We start from the raw sequence: 23,506 nt of genomic DNA on the forward strand, positions 1-23,506 counted from the left end.
TGCTCTGCTAGGCTAAAACGACCTTCTCAGGGACTAGGAGGACTTTCTGGGAGCTGGGGCAGAATCTGGGGAGCAGAAGCAGATCAGACTTGAAGCCCTGCTTTCTTGGGGCTGTTAGTTGCCTTGGCAGGAGTCTGATTTTGGCCGCTGCTGAAGAATCTGGAACAGGCCCATCTTGCTTGGCTTTTCTTCCCAGCCCATTTTGGTGCTCTGCCTTATTAAGCATCACCGTCATCTGAGGCTGCATAGTGTGGGGGAGCGGAGTGCCTGCCAGGCTGGCGTGGGAGGCTCTATCTCCCCAAGTGTAATTGAGAGTAGTGGTGTGTGCTTTGTCTCCTTGTGATGGCAGACTTTGAAACAGGCCTGAAAGGGAGGAGCCCAGGACAGGCACAAAAACAAAACAGTTCTAAAGTTCTGCGAAGGGCTGTTTCCCTGCCCCCTACTCCCACTCCAAGAGGTCTGCACTACCTCTCTGAGCAGTCAGGAAGACTGAGGTAACAAGGCATGACTGCAGAAGGGCCTGTGGTATGGCAGGTGATGGCTCCAGCTCCCCTGCCGCCCTCCCAGGTAATCCAGCAGGCCCTGCACCGGCAGCCCAGCACGGCAGCTCAGTACCTGCAGCAGATGTATGCCGCTCAGCAGCAGCACCTCATGCTGCAGACAGCAGCCCTGCAGCAGCAGCAGCTCAGCAGTGCCCAGCTCCAGAGCCTGGCAGCCGTACAGCAGGTGAGAATCACAGGGCATAAGTGCCAAAGCTCCTTTGGGTTGAGGTTGTGAATGACAGGGAAAGGAGGCAGGTATGCCCTGTGCAACCCCTGTACCCTCTTACAATGCTCAGAAAACCCTCACAAAGCAGGCGCTGTCGCCATCATGTCCTATTGGTAAATGAGGAACAGAACTTGTGAGTGGAATGGCTGAAATTCTGCCCTGGGCAGACCAGGGAAGAGGTGCTGAGAGAGCCCCTTTCTGTCCACACCACCACACTGCCAGGGAAGAACCACAACTCTACAAATGTGCTTGCAAGAGCTAGTCTGTCTGACATTGCTCTCTCTCCTCCCAGTGACTGAGAAGAACACATTCATTCATGTACTTGTCATTTGACAAAATGTTTTATGCACCTACTGCATATAACGCTCATGTCATGGATAAACTGTGAACCCTGTCCTTTTGGAGTTTTAGGGTGAGGAGACAGCAGTAAACAGGAACCCAGATACGCAAAGAAACTTTAACTATCTAAGCTGTGATAAGCTATGGCCAAGAAGAGACTGCCATGAACGAGGGACAGAGGATGCCACTGCTTTGAGTGGTCAGGGATGTTCAAAGGATGAAAAGAAGCTGGCCAGAGCAGAAGGGCAGGCCAGGCGTTCAGGTCAAGTGGGTGGGGGAGCACTGGGGAGAGCTGGGAATGCTGAGCAGCAGTAATGGCTGGCAGTCAGAGCGCTCAGAATCAGGCTCAGTTCAGTCTTCTCAGCAACCCTTCAAGGTAGGCACAACTGGGCTTTTGCTCAAGGCCACGTGAATGAGGCAGGTGGGACTGTGCTCCAGAGCCTGCTGTCTTCACCATGGTCCCAGGTACTCCTTGGAAGATAAAGGCTCAAGAATGAGTGACTTGGAAGAATGGGGCTAGAGAGTGAGATACTCCTATAGTTTGTTCTTTTCCAGGCAAGCCTGGTGGCCAACAGACAAGCGAGTACTTCTGGCAGCAGTGTGTCTGCACAGGCCCCAGCCCAGTCATCTTCGGTGAGTAGGGTAGGGTAGCAAGCAGAGTCCACCGCTCTGGACCAGCTCCTTCCTCCTTGCCTAAAACGCTTATGAGTTTCTAGACCCAGTTGTGAGGAATCCTTCGCCACATGGGATCATGGTTGGCATCTGTTGCTCTTGCAAAGAGGGGAAAATGTGTGGTCTCTTTCTAACCCTTGTATTAACACCCTGTCATCTTCCCACTGTCGAGGCTCTGTCGTTACCTCAGTTCTCTCAACATCAAGTGCTCTCTGCGGCTAGGCCAGGGGGAAACTCCCAGGCTCAAGCACCAGCGATGGTCCTAAGGGAGACTCTCAGTCCAGGGGGCAGAAGAGCAGGAAGGGTAGTAAGTAGATGAGAAGGACACAGTTCACCCCTAGAACTTCCTGTTTTCTACTTCACATGTCTCTCTCACCAGATCAACCTGGCAGCCTCCCCAGCAGCAGCCCAGCTCATCAACCGGGCCCAGAGTGTCAATTCGGCCACAGCCTCAGGCCTTGCCCAGCAGGCTGTGCTCTTGGGCAACACATCTTCTCCAGCCCTGACTGCAAGCCAAGCACAGATGTATCTCAGGGCACAGATGGTAAGTACTCACAGCCTGGGTCTTGGCTCTGGAGCTGGGAGGACAAAGAGAAGTTGCGAGCTAGGTGACTAAAGAAGGAGGGTGGAGCGCTAGAGGTTGGGGGCAAGAAAAAGAGGGTAGAATAAAGAAGGGTGGGCCTGGAAGGCTGAGTGGGCCATGGTTTTGTAAGCTCTGTGACTCAAGGAAGGATGGGTTCTAAGCTGAGACAGTCACCCAGGATGTCACCCTTCCTTCTTCCCCTGGAGTGAAACCAAGTATCAGAAACTGCTCTTCAGAACCAATTAGAGTAGACATTGCAGGGCTCCATGCCCAGATGGTCCTCAGCACTCAGACTGTAAGATGAGCAGATGTAGAGACATCAAATGCTCCACAGAAACAGGATTATCCCCTCGTGGCAATCCTTTAAGGACTGGCCACCTCTAACTCGGAGGCCAAAGGTACATTGTAGCCCAAGAGGGTAAGCTTCTAGCTAGCTGCTATTGCTGCTATTGCAGCCACTGCTGCCCTCCCTGCTGGACCCCCTTCTACTAAGGGACAGGGGAGCTGATCTGGGCAGAATACATTAGTATACATCTCAACATCATGCCTGGAATTTCTTCTTTGCACCTGTGCCTGAGGGGAGAGAAGGGCCCTCTAAGATTCCGGAGAATTTCCTGGGACAACAGCAACATTTTCCCTAGGAGGCAGAAACACATACAGTGTTACTGTGTTAGATTCCAAGCACAGAGTCATATCTCATACCTCCCATGCTGAAGAGATTTCCCTGTGGCTCCATGTCACACTGTCCTGAAGACAGTGTAGTCCTGCCCCTCCTTTTCTCTTATGGCCAGAACTTGACAGCTGTAGCTTTTCCAGTCCTGTTCCCATGCCTGTGTTCATGGTTTGGAGTTCATCAGTTGAGGCACATCTCCATTCCTGGAAAATACCTCTTAGACACACAGCGAGAAATAGACTTCCACTTCCCCAGCAAACTGCCAGCCATAATGACCCTACCCAAACCTGCCTTCTCCTTCACTCTAGTCATTGTCACATCTCACCCAGCACCCCCACTGAGGTCTGACATCTGCCTGCTGCCCCTCAAAATCAGGACATACACACAGAGGGGCACTCCCAAAGGCATTGTCACAGAGCTGCAGGGAAAGCACCCTGGCACTAGTTTACCCACACAGACACAGAGCTAGACCCACCTGCAGGTGGAGGTGCCAAGCAAGCAACATCAATAGCCTATGCCCCTCCAGCTGAGACTGAGATACTTCCACAGATCCAGACTGTCTGTTTCTTCTGACATTGCTGCCTTTAGGTCCCTGAGTAAAAACCTGAACAGAAAATGATCAAAAGCATACATCTGATCTAAATGCTTCTGTATGAGAGTCTTGTTCCAACCTAGTCCTGGAGTCAGGGTACTTTAGACGTGGGAAATAATCCTCAGGCATCTTCCCAAGGTCTCTGCTTGCCAGGACTCTGAGAAAAGAATGGCTTCAGCATGTCCCAGGAATATTGGTTCCCTCCAGGATAAACCCTGCACAAGACTCTGAAGCCCCAGAATAGCCTCCGAGACCCCACACCGTAACTGCCCAGCCTGGGTCAGCATGATTCAAGCCTCTTGAGACATTCAAGCGGTCCTTTAGGACTCCTACCCTGTCTTGCCTCCTGTTTTTATTGAGGATGTCCCTAGCCATCCTCATGTCTACCTTGGCTAAACTGTTCCATCCTGTGGCTGAGCTCATGTTGAGCAGGTAAACGGCACCTCATTGCCTGTGATTCCGGGCCCAGCCAGGTAACCTGGTATAGGTAGCTAGGAGCCTAGGCGGCACTGTTCCTTTGTCCCCTCAGCTCATCTTCACGCCCACGGCCACCGTCGCTACTGTGCAGCCTGAGCTCGGCACTGGCTCCCCCGCCCGGCCCCCAACCCCTGCCCAGGTGAGGATCCCATGCTTGTGGGAGGGTAGGGGTGGGCAACTCTGTAGAAGGGTAGGATGGATGCTGGGGATGGGCGGCTCTGGAGGAGCATTGAGTCTTTGGAAAGATTGGATTCTGTTAGGGAAGCAGATGCTCCCAGACTTGCTCTTTGATTCCCATCCAGATGGCCTCAGCCCTCCTTGACTCTGTTTTCTTCTCAAGCATAGTTAGGAATAGAGGACAGCATTCTGAGGCTTTAGTACTTTACATTGCCCTCTCATCTCTGGGATAACTTGCTTTTTTTGTCGCTGCTTTGAGAATGGAAATTCCCACTCTGGTTATATATGCCAGCACTGCTAGAAATTGGAGAAAACAGCACAGAAGAGAAAATAAGGATGTGTCCTGGATACCTTACCTCCTTCTGCTGGGAGCACACGGATGCCACCATCGTGGTGAAGATCCTGTGGGCTGCTGGGAAAGAATTTCTCATTCCCATCTCCCTACTCCATCTCCAAAATGGAGCCAGAACTGGAGGACTGGGTAGCAAGGCTGTGAGAAGCTGACACAGGGCCCACATGTCCAGCAGAGGGCGCCAGGGACCAGGCTGAATAAGTATGCCAGGTGTCTTATAAAGCCCTAGGGTTTACCTTATTCTAAGGAGAAGATAATCCTTTGCCTGGTGACCGTGCTAATTAATTAACTTTCACTTTTTCCCCTGGCTTTTACAGCATGGAAAGCCCCATGCTATTTCTCGGTGTATCCATCCAATTCTGATAGCTTGGGGGAGGAAAGAGGCTAGCAGCAGTGAGGAGCCTGGCCTCCCTGCCTTTGCCGGCCCCAGCCTGGACAGCAGTCACATGTCAGAATTCAGTTCCTTCTGTTGGTAGACCCAATCATGAGTGATCTTTTTTGTCCTCTTTAGATACTCCATCTGCTCCTGGTTCCTCTTTCAGCCTCTCTGTCTCTGTCTGGTGTTCTGCCCCCTCTCAATTTTACAACCCACTGTCATGCTCAGGACACTCCTGAATCCATCGCAAACTTCTTTTCTTAGTTATGTGTTGGCATTATGCCTACCCACATTCTCTGGACTCCCACAGAACCCTCTCTTCCAGGTACAGAACCTGACCCTCCGAACACAGCAGACACCAACTGCAGCAGCCTCGGGCCCTATCCCCACTCAGCCTGTCCTGCCCAGCTTGGCCCTGAAACCCACACTGGGCAGTAGCCAGCCTCTGCCTACCCCATCACAGGGCAGAAACACTGCTCAGGGCTCCCCTGCAGGTGCCAAGGCTGGCATGGCTGACAGTGTGATGGAGCCACTCAAGAAAGGAGATGGCAACAGCAGCCTGCCAGGGAACATGGAGGGCCGGGCTGGCCTCGGCCGGACAGTTCCTGCTGTGGCCACCCACCCCCTCATTGCACCAGGTAAGGGCCCTGGAAAGAAGGAACCTGGACTCTGAGTCAGGAGGAAGCTTCCAAGCCTTCCTTTTCTCATGGTTGTGCTAAGATTCCAGCCACATGTTCCTCTCCTTCTCCCAATCTTGAGGTGCGTGTCAGCTCTGGATTCTTTTAAATGCTTTGAGTGTAACTTTAAGAAAGCCACAGGGACAGAACAAACAAGTCCTTCTGCATGGTAGCAGAGTGATGAATCTTGGAGCACAACCCTGAATCGGTGGAGGTTGGCAGTGGATTATTTTGAAATTCAGGGAAAAGGATAGGAACCAGCCAAAAACAAGTAAGAACCACACAGGGAGATGGGGAAATCGAAGTTTATTTTCTCGTCATTCCATAGGCATGTATAGGTGAACACTTCCCAGTCATGTTGCCAGTTCTGGATGTGTAGAGGTCAGTGAGATAAGGAGGGTACAGTCTAAATGGGAGACAGATGGGTACAGGGTAGCACAGTGTGATCAGTGCTATGCTATGGGCTAATCTCTGAGCACTGCAGGAGCAGAGGAACCACCTAGCCAGGAACTGCACTGCAGTGAAGGGACACTTGAGAGTAAATCCAGAAGATGAAAAAAAAAAAAACAAAAAACCCAGCCAATTACTTGTGAGGCAGATTCTGCAAAGGGGATGAATCAGTACTCCCTGGCTAGACTCCTTTCCCTGCCTGCTAAGCTTTTCCCAGAACTGCCTGTTATAAGCAACATTTAATGGGAAAATGTGCCAAGAGCCCTAGAAGCCAGATTTATCAGTCTAGGAAATAAGACCAAACCATAATACCACAGAAATAAATATAGTGGTGGACCATATGGCTTGGTATTAAAGAGAAAAATCACTCCAGTTCCAGCTCTGAGAAAACCACTTACCTTATGTCTTCATCCAGACCATTTTACAGTCCAATCTAACTGGTTTTTGTTTGGTTTTATTGTTTTCTTGAGAACCTACTATATGCTTGTCATTAGATTAATACCAAGATGGCCAAACTGTGATTTATTACCTGAAAGAATACAGAGGCAAAGGGAGGGAGCCAGGTATATGAGCAAATGTCTTCAGTTTCCTAACCCTGCTTTAGGTACAGTAAGGTCAGCTCACTGCCAGGCAGGCTGCAACAAAGATGCCGTCCCTCATAGGGGTTGGCACCTGAGTCCTGAAGGGTGAGCAAAAACCTGGCAGACAAAGTAGAAAAAGCATCCCGGACAGAGAGGAAACACAAGTAGAGCACATATCACTTAGATGGAAAGAAACCATGCTGAAGTCATTTGTTCATCTTTGTGAGGTTTTAGAAATCACAAAGGGCCTGTGGTCACTGCTGAGCTGAGGCAGACCCCTCCTTCAGCGGCCTTGTGGTTCAAAGTTTCTCACTCTCCGGCACTGCTTTCTGCAGAGATTGGCCCAGCCTCTTCCTTTTATGGAAGAAGAAACTGAGGTTTAGAGGATGAAGACTCAGGGATCTCATAGCGTATTGATACAGCTTGGGCTAGATCCAAGACCTCGAGGCCACACTGCCTCTATGTTTTCATCTAACCCCCAACATCAGGACCCAGGACTTCCTGAGAACTCCATTCCTGACTGGCCAAAACGTAGCTTCTCTCTCAATTTAAGCCAGGCCCCAAATTCGGAGGACTATGCAAAAGCTGTCCTTGGGCCACCATGGCCGTGAAGCATCTCTGGAGTATCGTCACGCGCCAGCTACCATGCTAGGCACTTCATCCAGGCCACTTCTCCCATCTCCCGGTAGAGCTCTGTAAAACATACGAGGAAACTCAGACTCGTGGAGGTTCCCTGAGCACTTAACACAGAAAGCCTGGGAAGTCACCAAAGTAGTAAGCAGCATAAGTGGGACCCAGCCCCACTTCTGCCAGAGTCAGCTTCTATGCCCTTAAATCATCAAGCCAGGTTGCCTCTCACATTTTTTTGTGATTTGGGACCTTCTTGGCCTTTCCAGTTCCTGACCCAAAGTTGAGCCTGGGGATGCTCAGGCAGTTTCAGATTTGCAGAGGCAGGTAGTGGGCTCTCTCCTTTTGAGCTGAGATCAGTGGCCTAAGTGCGTGCTGATACTAACATTATGTGGCTGTAATGCAAAACAGAGACCAGTGGCCCCACAGAACTTTCTATAGAGCAGCGGTGAGCTGAAAACTACAAAGACCCTCAGCCCAGAGACACAGATCAGTGCACCCTGCATTGTTCCTGCCTCCCACTGTCCATTCTATTCTTCTTTTTTCTCCCTGCTTCTTCCCTGTAAGCCCTTAGTTCCACTCCCCCACTCCCACCTTCCAAATAGAAGGCAGCTGGGGGAGGCTTAGGAGCAGTAGGTCTTCTCGGGGCCTCTGGAATTATTCTTATTTCTTGGTGGGCGGCAGCCTGGAGCAGCACCTGTCTTGGGCTCCACAGCTCCCCAGGCAGAGGTGACTTCTGGCCTCCTGCCCAGCCAGCCCACTCTGAATGAGCTGGGGAGAACGGGAGCCAGAGCAAAGAGCATGCTTGTACATGTGAGCGAGAGAGCTAGATGCAGAGTACTGCGCATGTTTTGTTTGTTATCAGAGCATTTTTTGAGCTGGCTGCCTGCCCCCAGGGAAAGTAGCCAGTGGAGCCTCTTGATGGTAGGGAAGGTGGCTGGGAGTCAGGCTGGGGCACAGTGTAGCCAAGAGGAATGTGTCCTCCTGGGGGTATTTCCTCCCAGAGAGGCAAACCCTCTAGTCCCAGCTGGGACTGCTCCCACTGACAGCTGTTTGGGGGCAAAGCCCCTCCCCCATGGCAAGCTCCCTGCTGTTCCTGCTCCTGTCACCTTGGCAACCAGCTTCTTAAGGCTCTGCAAATAGAAAAGGTCCCTTATGGCCTGAAAGGGGGTGGGTGTGGGGGAGGGGAGCAGGGGAGGCCAGCAGAACCTAAGAGGTTGGGCTTTGGAGAGGAAAGCAAAAGGGCTGGCCTTGCCCTCTTCAGTGATAGGAGGGTGAGACCACCGAGGGCAGAAGAGTGGCAGGCAGCAAGGGTCCCCTGGGCCTGATCTCCAGGGAAGCCAAGTCCCAAGGGAGCTAGGCCCCAGCTCCAGCTAGGAGGCTTGGTTCTTGGAGTCCTCATTCTAGACGATAAACTCCAGGCTTTGGGTACACACTCAGGCCCAAAGGTGAGGAGAAAGTTGCTGACCGGGAGGGGGATGCTGTGATAAAAGGGTGCTGTTGGGTCATTGAAAATCCTGTGCCCGTTCACCCAGCCATGCCTCCAGATGCCAGTTCTTTGTTTGGTATCTTCAACCTGCCTTGGGTCTCAGCTGAAAAGAAAGTTCTGTTGGGCAGGCCTGCCACATAGCTGCTTTGTTTTTATCACAGAGGACATTTTGTGTCAGGGAGCAGAGGTTTCTGTCTGTGATAGGCTGGACACTGTGATGCTTGCTGGTTCTAGGATTTTTGGATATCATATTTCCCTCCTCAAGCAGCTGCAGCCACCAAACTGTGGGGCAGGCACACTTTTTACTTAGAGAATCCACTAAATAGCAAAGCATACAGGTACGCCTGTTAACTAGCTGGCAATCAAAATTCCCATCCACTTTGATGTTAAAATCATGATGCCAGCCACAAAGGTCATTTCAACTATCCGCTGTAGGACCAAAGTTAGATTACTATAGGGTCTATCCTTATATTCAGAGGAGGAAAAACTCAGTAGAAGAGGTTTTGGTGTTTTGTTTTGTTTTTGGTAGCAGGGATCAAACTTGGGACCTTGCGCTTGCGAAGTAGGCAGCAGAACCACTTCCCCAGCCTAGGAAGAGTTTTATATTGTGTTGAACATCCTTTACTGTGTGTCCCTGTGTGTGTGTGTGTGTGTGTGTGTGTGTGTGCACGTGTGTGTATGTTCGTGTGTGCGTATGTATGTTGTATCAGAGAGAAAGCTGACTGTGGTACACAATGGGTCTTGAAATTGTTCGGCTTTCCTTCTTAGGTTTCTATTTTACTACGTCCCTGGTTTCTGCCAGCTGATAATAATAATTACCATGTAATGAACAACCATGTTCCAGATAATGTTCTAACAGCCTTACCTACATATCTCATTTAATTCTGTTGCACAAATGGAGAAGGTATGGCTCAGAAGGAATAAGTAGCCACCATCTTCAAAGTTTTTGTTTCTTTGATCAGTTCGGGTCAACAAATACCCATTTAGCACCTGTTCTGTGCTAGCCATGCTGTTAAGCACTATGGGGTTCCACAGGTGAATAAGAGCTGAAATTCTAATAGAGGTTGTGGAAATTGAGTTGTGCTCTGAAAAATGAGTCAGTGGAACAGAACTGTCTCAGCAGCACTGAGAAGCACCTGAGGCTGGAATGGCCACCTGCACGTGTGACCATATATGCAGCAGGTGGGACCTGTTCCTCATGCCTTTTTCCAAGACTCATTGCCATTGGCACTGGTTCTCCTGTCTCTACCCCTCTGTGTTTCAACCTTAGAAGAGCTTGTCTGTTCCCACCTCTCAGACACCTACCACCTGTCTGCCAATGGCTTCTCAGTATGCAACTATCCCTGCCCACATCCCCTTTCCCCATAGATCTCCACTGTCTGCAGGATTTCTCTTTCATTTGGAGAATTCATGAACAAAATAGAAATCCTGAAGTTTTCCTTTACAGAAAGGTCCTCTTTCCCAGGTTCTTATCACTGTCCACAGTCATGAGGTCTTCTTAGAACCCAGGCTCACAAGTTCAGGGGCACTTTGACTTCATTTTCCTTCCCTAGAGGCTAGGCAAAGTATTATAGCAGGAAAAGAAGGGGCTTCGGCATTCAACCTGGTTTCAGACCAGTTTCGTTAAAGTTTAATGATCGTGATTAGGTTGCTTAATCTCTGTAAACCTTAGTTTTCTCATGTATAAAACAGAGGTGGTCATATTTCTCATAGGCCAGAAAGATGAATAGAAAGCCTTCCAGAGTAACCAGCCCAGAGAGAGTCATGATAGACTTTCTTTCTATTTCCCTCCCTGTTCCCACCATCTGTCACCACCCAGCTTATCAGCAGGTGATGACCAGGGTCTGATAAGACATCCTCTGTACTGGCTTCCTGCTTTGCTCAAGGCAAGCTGAGCAAGATGAGATGAGACTTAATTGATCTCCAGGACATCCTACTCACAGCCATTACAAAGATCTTTCTCAAGGACTGTAGATTTCTTTCATGTTTAGAAACTCTCACTGTATCTGTATTCCCGCCTGACCAGTTGGAGTGTCTGGTCCATAGTAAGGGCCCCCTAAGTGGCATGTGGATGCTACTGATGGACTGGCTCTTTGCCTGGGGTCTGCAATGCCCTCCCCACACTGTGCATAACACCAGCCTGGTTGCTATGGAGTCTTCACACGGACCGTATGTTTCAGCCAAGCAAATATGCTTTTGTTTCTTCTCCCACTCCTATCCCTTTGAGTGTGGCTTGACCTGTCATAGATCTTTTGCCTCCCTACCTTCTGCCAGGACACACCCTTCTCACTGTCTGTTCCTCCAAGATTACCTGCAAAATCCTCAACAGTTTGCAACTCATATTTATAGGCTTGCTGCATTCATTTGTGCCTGCTGCGGGCACATAATTCACGCAGCCATCAGCAGTTGGAGCATTTGTCATATGCAAGGCACCATGACTCATCTATCAAATGAAGTCAATTTTCCTTCATCCTTCTGATCATGAAAGTCACCTCAAAAGTTCTTCCTTGTACAGTATAGTGGGGACACTGCCTGATTGAATAAATGAGATTCAAATTATAGAAAATTATTTGGGAAGTTCAAAGAAACAAACATCAGGCAGAATTTTAAGAAAAGCTACAATTTTCTGAGCATCTGCTAGGTACCAGGCAGTGCCATTTGATACTAACAACTACCTTATATGATATGTACTACCATTTTCAGAACAGGAGGTCAGGATCCAGAGAGGTGAAGCAATTTGTCTAAGGTTGCACAGCCTATCATTAGTAGAGCCAAACTCAAACCGAGGTCTGTCTGACTCTTAAACCCATGCTCGCAGCTACTTCACTATCTTGCCATCCTTCTGCCGAGGGCAAGGCAGGGCAGGGATGCAGATACTAATTTCTTTTTTAATGTTCCAGGCTGCTTAACAAGGAATCCTGCATATACAGGAGATTTGCCAGTTTCTCAGATGGCTGCCAAGCAGGCCCAAAGATATTAAGTCTTACATGGACCGCATAGAATGCCCAGAGGTTGGCAAGCTTGTTTTCATAACCTGGTTTCCTCTTACCCGCCTTAGCTCTCTTTCCCATCTCAAACTCCTCCTGAGCCTAAGCCCAGGGGAAATGCGTCATGGAAAATTCGTGTGGCTTGCCTTAGTCTTCCTGTAAAGAATGTCCTGGACCATTTCTGTGTGTGTGGCACTCTGGCCTCTAGTCAGCTTCAAAATCAGTCACCCCTGAAGCCTGGTCACACGAAACATCTTTGGAGATGAGCAGCCTCTTGAATGCACTTTACACCTTAGACCCAACCTAAAAATACCTCCACTTCTGGCTTCTTTCCTGCAGACACCCTGGGCTGCAGCTACACAGGATGCTCTGTAGGTCCTGGAATGCAGAAGTGTTTTCATGCTTCTGAGTCTCCCCATTCGCTGTTTCTTTTGTCATCCTTCTAACTCTGAATCATGTTAAGCACTTCCCCTGAGAAGCTTTATCTGCCCTTCTTCCAAAGCTGAATCCTCTCTTTCTGTGTTCTCAATATTCTGTGCTTATCTCTGATCATAGCATTTGCAGAATTATGCTAAGAGTCTCTGTCTACCATCTGTCTCTATTCTAGGGACAGGACATGTTTTAGCCAGCACCAAGCATAGTAGGTGACCTCTAATAGCTACTTAGTAAATGTTTGTTGAGTGATGGTTGCATATATACTTAACTTGCTAAATCTCAAAAAGTAGTGGTTAGTAAAAAGATATGCCATTCCTTTTCCACAAGCATCCTCCCTCACCTAGTTAACTCCAAACTACAATCAATTATATGGACTCCTAGAAAATAAGAGCATTAGCAGGCCTGAGGATGTTTGTAATTCTCATATATTTCTGGGCAAAAATTCCAGCATTTTGGGGACAGAGGACTGTTTCCAGCATACACAAAGCCTTGAAACAATAGAAAATTACAAATATTTTTGATAAATTCTGGCAGAGGGTACAGAAAATGGGCATGCCAGTGATCTCTCATATTCAGCCCCGCTGCCTGGAAGACCTTAAATCCTCTTGTTGCTATCAGCAAACTTGTTTGAAAGCAATGAGTGAACTTGCCTTTCCAGGTTCTAAGGAGACAGTTCAAGGTTAGGGCACCAGCCAGAAAGTTGAGAATTGCCTGCAGTCTCTCCTTTGAATTAGGTGCTAGTTTGCAGATGCCCTGGACCTGCCCTTCCGTGCTTACAGACAGAGTTGATCCAAACCTTCCAGAACTGCCCCTGAGGACTCATGAAACCAACTCCTTGTGTGGTTTTTTTTTTTTTTTTTTTTTTTGGTTTTTTTTTGGTTTTGGTTAGGGTCTCACTATGTACTTGAGACTGACCTGGAACTCACTATGTAGCCCAGGCGGGTCTCGAACTCACAGCGATCCTCCTGCCTCAACCTCCTGAGAGCTGGGATTACAGGCGTGCTCCATCATGCCCAGCTCCTTGTGTTTCTTGAAGCCATTGCTTCAAGAAACTTACCAGTAGGACAGAGAACTGGGGGTGGGGGTGGGGGTGGGGGTGTAGATACTTGTCCTCAGGAAGAAATAACAAAGGTTCAGAGAGATTTCTATGCCCATCTTAGCTCTAGGGGGAGAGACATGACCTCTTCTGGTATCATGGTTTCCTATCATGGAAGGAATGTTCTCCTTCCCCACCCTCACATAAAGCTTGAAGAGGGAGCAAATTAATTGATCTTACCATGATCACCAGCAGACATTTGCTGAGCATCTATAAACAAGAAGAGTATCATGTTGGACAATGCAGAGGGTAAAAGAAGCATACCTTTAAATTAAAGCACACCTTTTCAATTAAAAATAGTAGGGGCTGGGGATTTAGTTCAATGTTACCACCGCCTTCTTTGAAAGTGCAAGGTCCCAAGTTCAATCCCCTTTTTTTTAACCAAAAAAAAAAAAAAAAAAGAATACTTACATCAATTTAAAAAAAATAATAAGACATGTCTTTGACTCAAAAAGCATATAGTCTTCCTGAAAAGATGGCATGTACATAAAAATAAATATTACCATTTATTTTAACCTAAGACATCTTTGATTATAAAATGTACCATTAGTTTAACTCTAAGAAAAATAAACCCTTCCAATTAATCTGACATAACTGTAATATGCATCCCAATTCCAAAGATGCTAAAATGGGAGGAATAATTTTTAAGAATCAATGAAATACATGTGTAATAGAGGGTGTGTTAAGTGACAAATGAATCAAGCCCACAAAGCATGCAGGAACTCCAAGGAAAAACCCACAATTGTGAGTTAAGGCTAACTGGGAGACCACAGAAATTGAGCCTGGGCCAATGATCCTTAAACTTAGATTGCTAAAGCAGAAGGAAGGATTCCAGAAAGCTGAAGCACTGAACAGACCTAAAGGGCAGGAGGACAGGAAGCACTATGGTACAGTAAGTAGATCAGTTACAAGAAGACTGTATACAAAGATTGGAATGGCAGTAAGACAGACTGGTGGCAAGACCCAAGTGGTCTATGGGATTATACCTATTTTACCTAAGTTTTGACCCTGAAGAGAACCAGTTTTGCAGAACACACATGTCCCACAAATCAAGTGTTGTCATTCATTTATTCAGCAGGACTGATTAAGCATCTATCTACTAAGTTCAAGGTATCTTGGAGGAAAACAAATGAATTACATAATTCAGCCTATAAAAGGAGATTATTCATCTACTGAAATAACTATAAGACAGATATCCTTATCCCCATTTAAAAGATGACACTAAGGTCAGGTAACCTACCCAGGTCCCACAGCTGGTAAGCAGCAGAGCTAATAGTTACATCCAAGCACTTTGACTCTAGAGTTCACACCTACTGCCCAGCACACTGCATCTCTGAAGGCAGTGCAAAGCAGAGAAAACTCACAGGCAGTTCAGAGAAAGGAAGAGTCCTGTCGGCTGTATGGTCAAGGAAGGATACCTAGAATTTGATTTGTGGCCCTCTAGCCAATATGAAAAGGGCATAAGTTCTGGACAGGGCATGCTAAAAATTACTTGGGTCAAAGAAATAAATATTAAAATGTTAGTTTCCATTCTACAGAGATCTCAAGTGCCAGTGGCTTTGGAAAACTGTAGTTGAAGGAGAATAAACCCTGATGGCTTTCTATCAGAGGTCAGATTTGTGCACTGGGAAGATTAATTTGCACTCTATAAGATGGATTACAGCAGGAAGAAACTAAAATCAGGAAAATCACTTAGAAAATCATTGCTACTCTAAACAAAAGGATTTTTTGACCTAGGATAATACTGAGGTTAAATCCTGGTCTTTGTTTTTCATTAACCTCAAAAGGTTAATGATGTGCACTCCCGAAAAACCTTTGAGTGGTTGATCTATGAACTTACTTAAGCCTTATGAGCTTTATTTCCAGGTTGGATATTTAGTGGCATCATTTGGCCTAAAATAATTGCCTCCCATTTTCCATGAGCAGCACAAGTGGGGAAAAGCAACAGATAGGAGAGAAAGCAGGAATAGGCAGCTAGGAGACCAGCAGCTCTCTTCTCAGTCTTTTGGTGTGTTTGTCAGCTTTCCACAGCTATAGCAAATACCTGAGATAATCAATGTAGAAAAGATTTATGTTGGCTCATAGTTTTGGAGGTTCCAGGTCATGATTGATTGTCCTTTTGGGATCCATATCATGGCAGAAGCGTATGATATAGCAACATCATTCACCTCATGGCTAGAAAACAAAAGAGAGTGAGGGGTGGGTAAAGGTTATACAGTACCCTTCAAGGGCATGCCTCTAGTGATCTAAAGACTGCTCATGAGGCTCAGATGTTCCACCACCTCCCTGTAGCACCATCCTGTGGACCAACCCTTTAACACACTAGCTAGAGATTCAAACTATAGCAGTTGGTAAAACAAATGTGTATTATCCCCTAACTGCACTCTTTATGCTCTGTAAATGTAGAACCACCTTATAAAGCCCAATTTTAAAACTATTTTCGTAGTATAGGCAACCCTTCAAGTTGTAATGTGTAATCCCCTAACCCAGATCTCTTCTTTCACTGAAAAAAATCTTTAGCTCTGATAAGAAAGATGCCCTCGGGCCGAGGATTTAGCTCAGTGGTGCCACTGCCTGCCTTACAATCTCAAGGACCAGAGTTCGATCCCCAGGACAAAAGAAGGAAGAAAAGAAAGAGAGGGAGAGAGGAAGGAAGTAAGGAAGGAAAGAGGAAAAGGAAAGGAAAGAACCCTTGTCTCAGGCCACACAGTCAGCAGGCAGTGGAACATGCCTTTGATTCTCCCAGCTTCCTTGCCTGGAACACCTCCAGCTCTCACCTCAGATGGACTGCCCCGGGCAGGATTGTGTCCAGAGCTGCATTTCCAGTGATAGGTCCATCACTCACAAATCACTGGGGCTGCTAGAGCCTAGCAGAGTGATGGACGGCATCTGGAGCATCTCTTAGGTGCCATATCAAGAGTTGTCTTAAAAATTCCTGATTATTGCTGGGCATGGTGAGGCACACGTATAATCACAGCTGTTTGGTAGGCTGAAGCAGGAGGATCACAAGTTGAAGGCCAACCTGGGCAATTTAGCAAGAACATGTCTCCAAAATAAAAAATAAAAAAGGATGAAAATATAACTCACTGATCCCTGAGTTCAATCTCCTGTATCATTAAAAGAAAATGGACAAGGAGGAAGACCAGGATGAGGAAGAGGAGATGGAAGAGGAGCCTCCTGATTGTTAAATTTGCCTAATTTGTTTTGATTTTTTACAGTACTGGGGATTGAACCCAAGGCCTTTGTACTGAGCTATATCCCCAGCCCCACCCCTTTAATGTTTTATTTTGAGACAGGGTCTCGATAAATCACTAAATTGTCCAGGCTGGGTTTGAACTTATGATCCTCCTGCCTTAGCCTTCCAGAGTGCTGGGATTATAGGCATGGGCCATCATACTCAGCAAGTTTGACTGATGAACAGTCTTTACAGCTTGTGACTCTCCCAGCTCTCCCAGGAGACAGGGCTTAGACTGGGATCAGGGAAAATTTATAATTCCCTGATGGCAGTTTCTACTGAGGTTTTATAAACACTTGAGACCAAACACATCTTCTCCAAAACCATATTGATTATTCAGGTTTTTCAATTCCATTTTGAGTGCCATCTAGACTAAAATTCTGTGGGCCTCCCAGGTTCCCTCTGTGTCTGACTCCAGCAGCCATCCACCAAGAACCATTGTGCTTTTCCTTTGTAATGATTCTTGTTTCTTTTCTTTCCTTTCCATTCCTGCTGTCATCCTACTTGGATTTCCATGTTATAACTTACATGGAATAATAAAATTTAAGAAAGTTTTTTTTTTTTTTGGTCTTTGCTCTTGCAAGGCAGGCAGCAGAACCACTGAGCTAAATCCCCAGCCCTAAAATTTAAGAAAGAAGCTACCTCTTCTAACTCAGTTTGAGATCTAAGTACTTGTAACATCACAAGATTTTTTTTTAATGTTAGTTTGAAACCCAGAATTGGCCTTTATCCTTCCTGTGAGAGGAGTTGTACAAATCCATCTGGGAGTTTCCAGCTGTGGCCCTCTGTGCATCTGCAGGGCATGGTCTCCTTCTATGGCTCTCTAGCTGTGAGAATCTCTGGGGGCAGCTTTAGACAGGACAGATTCAGTAGAGCTGCCCCTTATCCTGAGCTGGCCTGCATGACTTCAGGCAGGGATTTGCATGAGGAAAAGCAATGCCTGGGATGAACTTCCTCAAACCATACTATGCCTAAAGCAGGAACTAGATGCAGAGGGATTGCTCTAAAAAAAATTGTCCTACTTCAGAGAGTCAGCCAGATTAAAATGGAGGAAAGAAAAATTAGCAACACAGCAAGAACACATGAGAACAAAAAAAATTCCACATCAAGATAATAAGTCTGTCTTGTAAATAAAACAATCTACTGTCAGGCACGATGCTAGATTCTGGGTGAAAACATACACTGGAGCTTCCAATTACAGGGATTCATGATCTAGTATAGCCTACTACCATAAACATCATCATGACAGAGGTAATCCCAAGATACTTTGAGAGCCTAAACTAAGACTGAAATAGTATCTATAATTATAGTTAGAAATGTATGTGCATGACAGATACCAAGCATTGTTCTATGCACATTATGTCATTTTTCTCATTTTATTTGCATAGGGTTCCCCCCTTCATTTCATCTTGCAACAACTTTCTGAACAGAAACTGTATTTCCAACTTTCAGATTAGGAAACTGAGGCCCAGAAAGGTTAAATGGCTGGTCCCAGATCCCACAGTTTGTAAAATTTTAAAAGAAAATTTAAAAAGGAAGCAGTGGTCCTCCTGTGTCCGCTGGTGGGGGAGGCAGGGACACAGGAGAGGTGGTAGGTACCACAGGCACAGAGAAGGACGTGAAAGAGAAAGAGAACTTGGCTCCCTTGGAATCCAGCGTTTCTCTGGACAGCTGGAAAGGTTGAAGAAGCCTTCCCAGAGGAGATGAGTGCTGAGCTGAGCTTTGAGGGACAGCCCAAAGAGCCCAGTGTTGGGCACAACTATTTCTGTGGGAGGAGATCCAGAAGAGAGAGGGTTTTGGGCCTGACACGTCATGACCAAGCCATGTTCCCAGAGAAAAGTGAAAGGGATGACAGAGGGCCAGGAATTTAGCTCAGTGCTATCACACCTGCCTCACAAGCCCAAGGTCCTGAGTTCGATCCCCAGTACCAAAAAAGAAGAAGAAAGGAATGAAAGCAAGAGAGCTTGGGTTTGGGAAGCCATTTGTGTGGCTGTGGGAGGGAAGTACACAGCCAGTGGACATGGAGATGAGTCCAGCCGTGTTGTCTAACGTGGTCTTTCCCCTTCAGCTTATGCTCAGCTGCAGCCACATCAGCTTCTCCCACAGCCATCATCAAAGCACCTGCAGCCCCACTTTGTGATCCAGCAGCAGCCGCAGTTACAGCAGCAGCCCCAACCACCACGGCCTGTACCCCAAGCCCAGGCCCAACCCCAGCTCGCCTCAGTCCCCCCAAGTGTGGCCCTGCAGCCCAGCCCAGAAGCCCACACCATGCCACTAGGCCCAGCTACACCCACCCTGCCACTCCAGTGTCCCGCTGCCCATCTACACAAGCCCATAAGCAGTCAGCAGTGTCACCCTTCCACGCCTGACCCTGGGCCTCAGAATGCACATCCCGAGGACATGTCCCACACCCCTCAGCGCAGATTCCAGCACACCTCAGCTGTCATCTTACAACTACAGCCTGCTTCGCCATTGGTGAGTAAGCTGACCCCAAGGTGCAGAGAACACACAAGGAAGCTACGATTCAGTCTCCATTCAAATGTTTTTCTGGGTAGGCTAAATGTTGAAGTCATGTCTGGATAGTCCAACAAAGAAGACAGGGCTGTCCCTAACTTGGGGATGACTGAGTTTAAGGTCCTTGCCTGCTACTAAAAGCTCCATGGAAACAGATAGGTCTAAGAATACAGTCATTGTAAGAGCAGACTGATCTCTCTGTCCTGCCCCACTCTACAGCCTCAGCATTGTGCCCCTGATGACTGGAAAGAAGTGGTACCTGGGGAGAAGAGTGTGCCTGAGACTCGATCCTGTCCATCACCACACCAGCAAGCCATTGTCACTGCCATGCCTGGTAGCCTGCCTGTACCCAAGAGCCCTAACATCCAGCAGTCCCCAGCTCACGGTATGAAGCATAGCTGGGGCCCTGGGGGAGGGGAGGAAGTCAGCCTTCCTGCCATCCCCTAGCACCTTGTACTTGGGTGTCAAGAATGGGAGGGCAGGACCGGGATTTAGCTCAGTGGTTCTGCTGCCTGCTTTGCAAGTGCATGGTCCTGAGTTTGATCCCTGGTACCAAAAAAAAGTGTGCGGGGGGGTAAACTATTGCAAGCCCAGTGAGGCAACAAGGATACTGGGCATTTGGAAATGGAAGGGAAATAAGAAGATGAATCAGGGAGAAAGACAAGGAACCTAGAAGATACAAGGGTGAATGCGTAGAAAAAAAAAGAGAGCTGAAAGTTCTAGATCCAGATCCTGAATACCACATGTCATTGATGCCAGATGTATATGCATGTACAGGTACCAGGTAGAGAGTTGAAGCAGAGAGGCCCAGTGGTTACAGATCTTGCCTTTATTTAGTATAAGAGAGAATTCTTGAAATTGGAATCAAGGCGCTACAATATATAAAATGTAATGGGAATACCTAGGGGGAGTTAGAAGGGGATTTAAAGTGAGTTCAGTTTGCAGAAAGCATCTTTGAGGGAAGTTGCTCAGCCCCGGGTCCTCATATGTCTGTCTGTGATTTACAAGGGTTCTTCTCCATGGCCTGGGTTTAAGGAGCCTCTGCTGGGTCACTCTACCCTGATGAGAGAGACACTGCAGTATTTCTGGCCTCTGCAGCAGTCCATTTGCTTTCTTCCCTCACTGCCAGTTTGCGTAGCAATCTTGGCCCAGTTCTCAGTGACATTCTGTGCTACAGCCAACTCAGGGAGGCAGTTCCAGTAATGATGCTAAGTGTGTTCTGGGAGGGGAGTAGGAGATGCAAGAGAAAAAGAGTTTTGTTTGGAAATGAGAAGAAAAATATTTTGGGACAAGAGGGATAAAAAGTTTATAAAGTCCAATAAGGAATAGGGGAGGGAGTGAAGTAAAAAGAAAGGAAAAGAATGTAGAGAAAGACACTAGAAAAATTTAAAAATGGGAAGGAGGTCATCCATTCTCTCTTTGCACACCATCAATGACAAGAGACTCATTTTGAAAAGCAGCCCAGAGGTTGGGAGGTGAGCTACCCTGGCATGTATAAGACCCTGGGTTCAATCTCTGGCACTGAAAAAGGAAGGAAGGAAGGCTGGAAGACAAGCAAGCAGCTCCTTCCATTGTGGAATTGCTTTATCAGAAATTTGCTCTTCAAATTAAGCCAATAACTGTTTCTCTGGATCTTGGCCTCAATGGTCATGATTCCATCTTGTGAATTACATACACTGTAATACATACATACATACATACATACATATAGTGCAGACACTTGTCATGTCTCTGGCATCTCCTTCCCATTAAAAAGAGAGAATCTCCAGGCTAAAGGCCTGAGACTTTTCATTTTTTCTTTATGGCACATTAGGACTTCCATTCCCATCATTCTGGTCATGCTTGTCTGTCCACCTTCTACCTTCCATTATTCTCTGAAAGTTCAATAACCCCCCCAAATCACATTAATGCTGAGAATAAAAGGCCACTAATCTTCATAAGCCTGTTAAGAGTTGAACTATTTTCTAGATCCATATGGAATCATAGGAAGGCACTAAAATTTTTCAAACACCTACTGTGTACTAGGTAACAGTTGTATTTTTATCCCCATTATTCAGAAGAGAAAACAGAAATTTGAAGGAGTTCCAGGTTACATACCCTGGCTCTGGTTCCTCACTGTCCTTCATCAGGCCGCTTACACAGGGCCCCACGTTAATTCTTCTGACCACACAAATAACGTTGTTGGTTCAGAGGACAATATTGACTGAATGCCAGAGGTTTAGTTTTGTTTTTGAGGTTGCTTTTTATTTGAACTGCTTTATCTTCCAAGTCTCTTCAGTCTCTCACTTTGTATGATTTATATTTTGAATCAAAATACAATTATATCTGCTAAATATTATCTTGTGAACTTACTCCAAAGTTCCAGCCTAACTAGTGATAAGTAATAGTTAACAGCTAACGTTACTGAATTCTCTCTGACAGGCTCCCCATAGATTTCTTCATTTAATCCTGAGAGTAGCCTCTGAGGTAGGAAATTTTCTTATCCCAGTTTTAAAGATGCAAAAACTGAGGCACAGAGAGAATAAGTGGTGGGGCAAGAATCTTTTATATCTGAATTCTGTTATTCATTTTACTAACTCATCTGCTTAATGTTGCCACCCATAAACTGCACAGTATGTTTTCTTTGTCTTTACCAATTTGCTTATAGAAAGGTTGTACAGGATCTGATTGAGGACACATGCCTTGTCTCCAGGCTGCTGGAGATAACATTCTTTGCTCAAGTATTTATTATCTAACAACCCCTAAATGAAGTGACATTTACCTACCTTTTCCCATCTTGTTCATATGCTCTCCAAAAACCTTTTTTGAAATGTAATCAAGGTGGTCAACGCATAACAAGCATCCTGCTCTTGAGGTCCTATCTATCTTGTGAGAGAAGTAAGCCTTGCACACTGGAAACAGTGGCCAAATACCCACAACTTAAATATGCATACATTCTGTGTATGTTTGAATGCCTCTTCTGTTTTGGACATCTGTAGGACAGGAGGCAATACACAGAGAAATAAGGTCTGTACACACCTTCAAAGAGCTTAAGGTCTGCTGGGAAATTACACAGGAAGAAAATGAAAATGAAAGCTAAAATGTGATAAATGCCTCAGAAGGATTTTAGGGAAGTGATTTACAAGTTACAAAGAGGGAAATTTTACTGCCAAGCAGAGATTATCAGTGTAGACCTCAGGGAGGACTTGGCATTGCTGTATAGCAGGGTTGACAAACTGTAGCCCCAGGTCCACATCCATCATATTGCCATTGTTTGTAGAGCCTTAAAGCTAATAATTTTAACAATCAAAAGAATACTATTTCATAGGAGACTCTCAGAACACTGAGACACACATTTCAGTGTTCATAGTGAAATTCTTTTAGAACACTGCCACATACATTCACGTACATACTGTCCGTGGCCAAGGCCCGGGTTGGGACTGAGACCATGTGGCCTGCAAAGTCTAAGATATTTCCTCCCTGGTCCCTTACAGAAAAAGTTTGCCAACACACTGTTCTTGAGTCTGGACCTTGTAGGATGGATGGGACCTTGACATGCAAGGCTGGGGAAAGACCAATCCAGGAAGGACCAGCAGAAGTTGGGGTGGGAGGACAGGAAAGTGTGTGAATGTTTGGGATGAGAGAAATTGAGTATTCAATCCCATGTTTATCAAACAAACTGTTAAGTTTAAGAAATACAGAGGCAGAGGGGAAAACGTGAATATTAGTGAAAAAGACTTGAAAATTCAGAAAATGTAAAGGGGAAAGAAAGGAATGGGGGGAAAACAAAAGTGGTAAAACGTTCATGGAAAATGAAATAAATGTAAAGTGTAGAAATAGATGAGACTGGAAAGGGAAAAGCAGGTGAAGAGACAGAAACAGAACGAGAATGTAAATACTAAGAAAGGCATGGGGGAAATATTGGGACTAGAAAGAGGTCAAAAATGGGTAGAGAAATTCACTGTGATCTGTGCAGCAGCTACTGGGATGAGAATTGTGGGTCAGGTCGTCACACCCCCCATAGCTTAGGCGCTGAAGGAAGGTGTGCACCCCACACATACACACAGTTCAGGTTAAACCAGGGTTTTGGGAAGAAAACTAACGTTTATTGGGCTCCCACTGTGCGCCAGCCACTGCAATTTGTAGATCAGTTAACCCTCACATTCATTAAACCTAACAGGCAGGGATTACACTCTTTATGGAGGTATGACTGGGTCACTTCTGTCATTACTTCACCTCTCGGATCCTGTTTCCCAGTGGGGAGAATGACTCCTTGGAAGGTTACTGTAAGCAATAAGGGAGGGGCTGCGTGCATTAGGCCCTGACATACTAAGCCCTCAATTACTGGCGGTCGTTATTAAGATGCTTGCCTCTGAGGCCCCACAGATAGTGAACAGTCGAGGCCGGATCCTGGGAACTGCTGGGTA

General features: G+C 46.5%; 1 protein-coding gene across 4 annotated transcripts in view; it reads left to right on the forward strand.

Moving 5' to 3' along the window:
- The window catches only part of Phc2 (polyhomeotic homolog 2), a 100,699-nt gene that overhangs the window by 53,830 nt on the left and 23,363 nt on the right, over window positions 1-23,506 (forward strand). For 3 of the 4 annotated variants that reach the window (XM_010645209.3, XM_033767666.1, XM_010645210.3), the window contains exons 3-9: window positions 568-726; window positions 1,663-1,740; window positions 2,159-2,323; window positions 4,157-4,243; window positions 5,320-5,647; window positions 18,655-19,061; window positions 19,320-19,485. In XM_010645209.3, coding sequence (XP_010643511.1) covers window positions 568-726; window positions 1,663-1,740; window positions 2,159-2,323; window positions 4,157-4,243; window positions 5,320-5,647; window positions 18,655-19,061; window positions 19,320-19,485 — 1,390 coding nt within the window. The remainder of the gene's footprint in view (window positions 1-567; window positions 727-1,662; window positions 1,741-2,158; window positions 2,324-4,156; window positions 4,244-5,319; window positions 5,648-18,654; window positions 19,062-19,319; window positions 19,486-23,506) is intronic. The other variant, XM_010645211.3, reaches the window with a different exon arrangement.

This window comes from Fukomys damarensis, unplaced genomic scaffold (genome assembly GCF_012274545.1).
Source record: "Fukomys damarensis isolate Sample0158 unplaced genomic scaffold, DMR_v1.0_HiC HiC_scaffold_23, whole genome shotgun sequence".
NCBI lineage: Eukaryota > Metazoa > Chordata > Mammalia > Rodentia > Bathyergidae > Fukomys > Fukomys damarensis.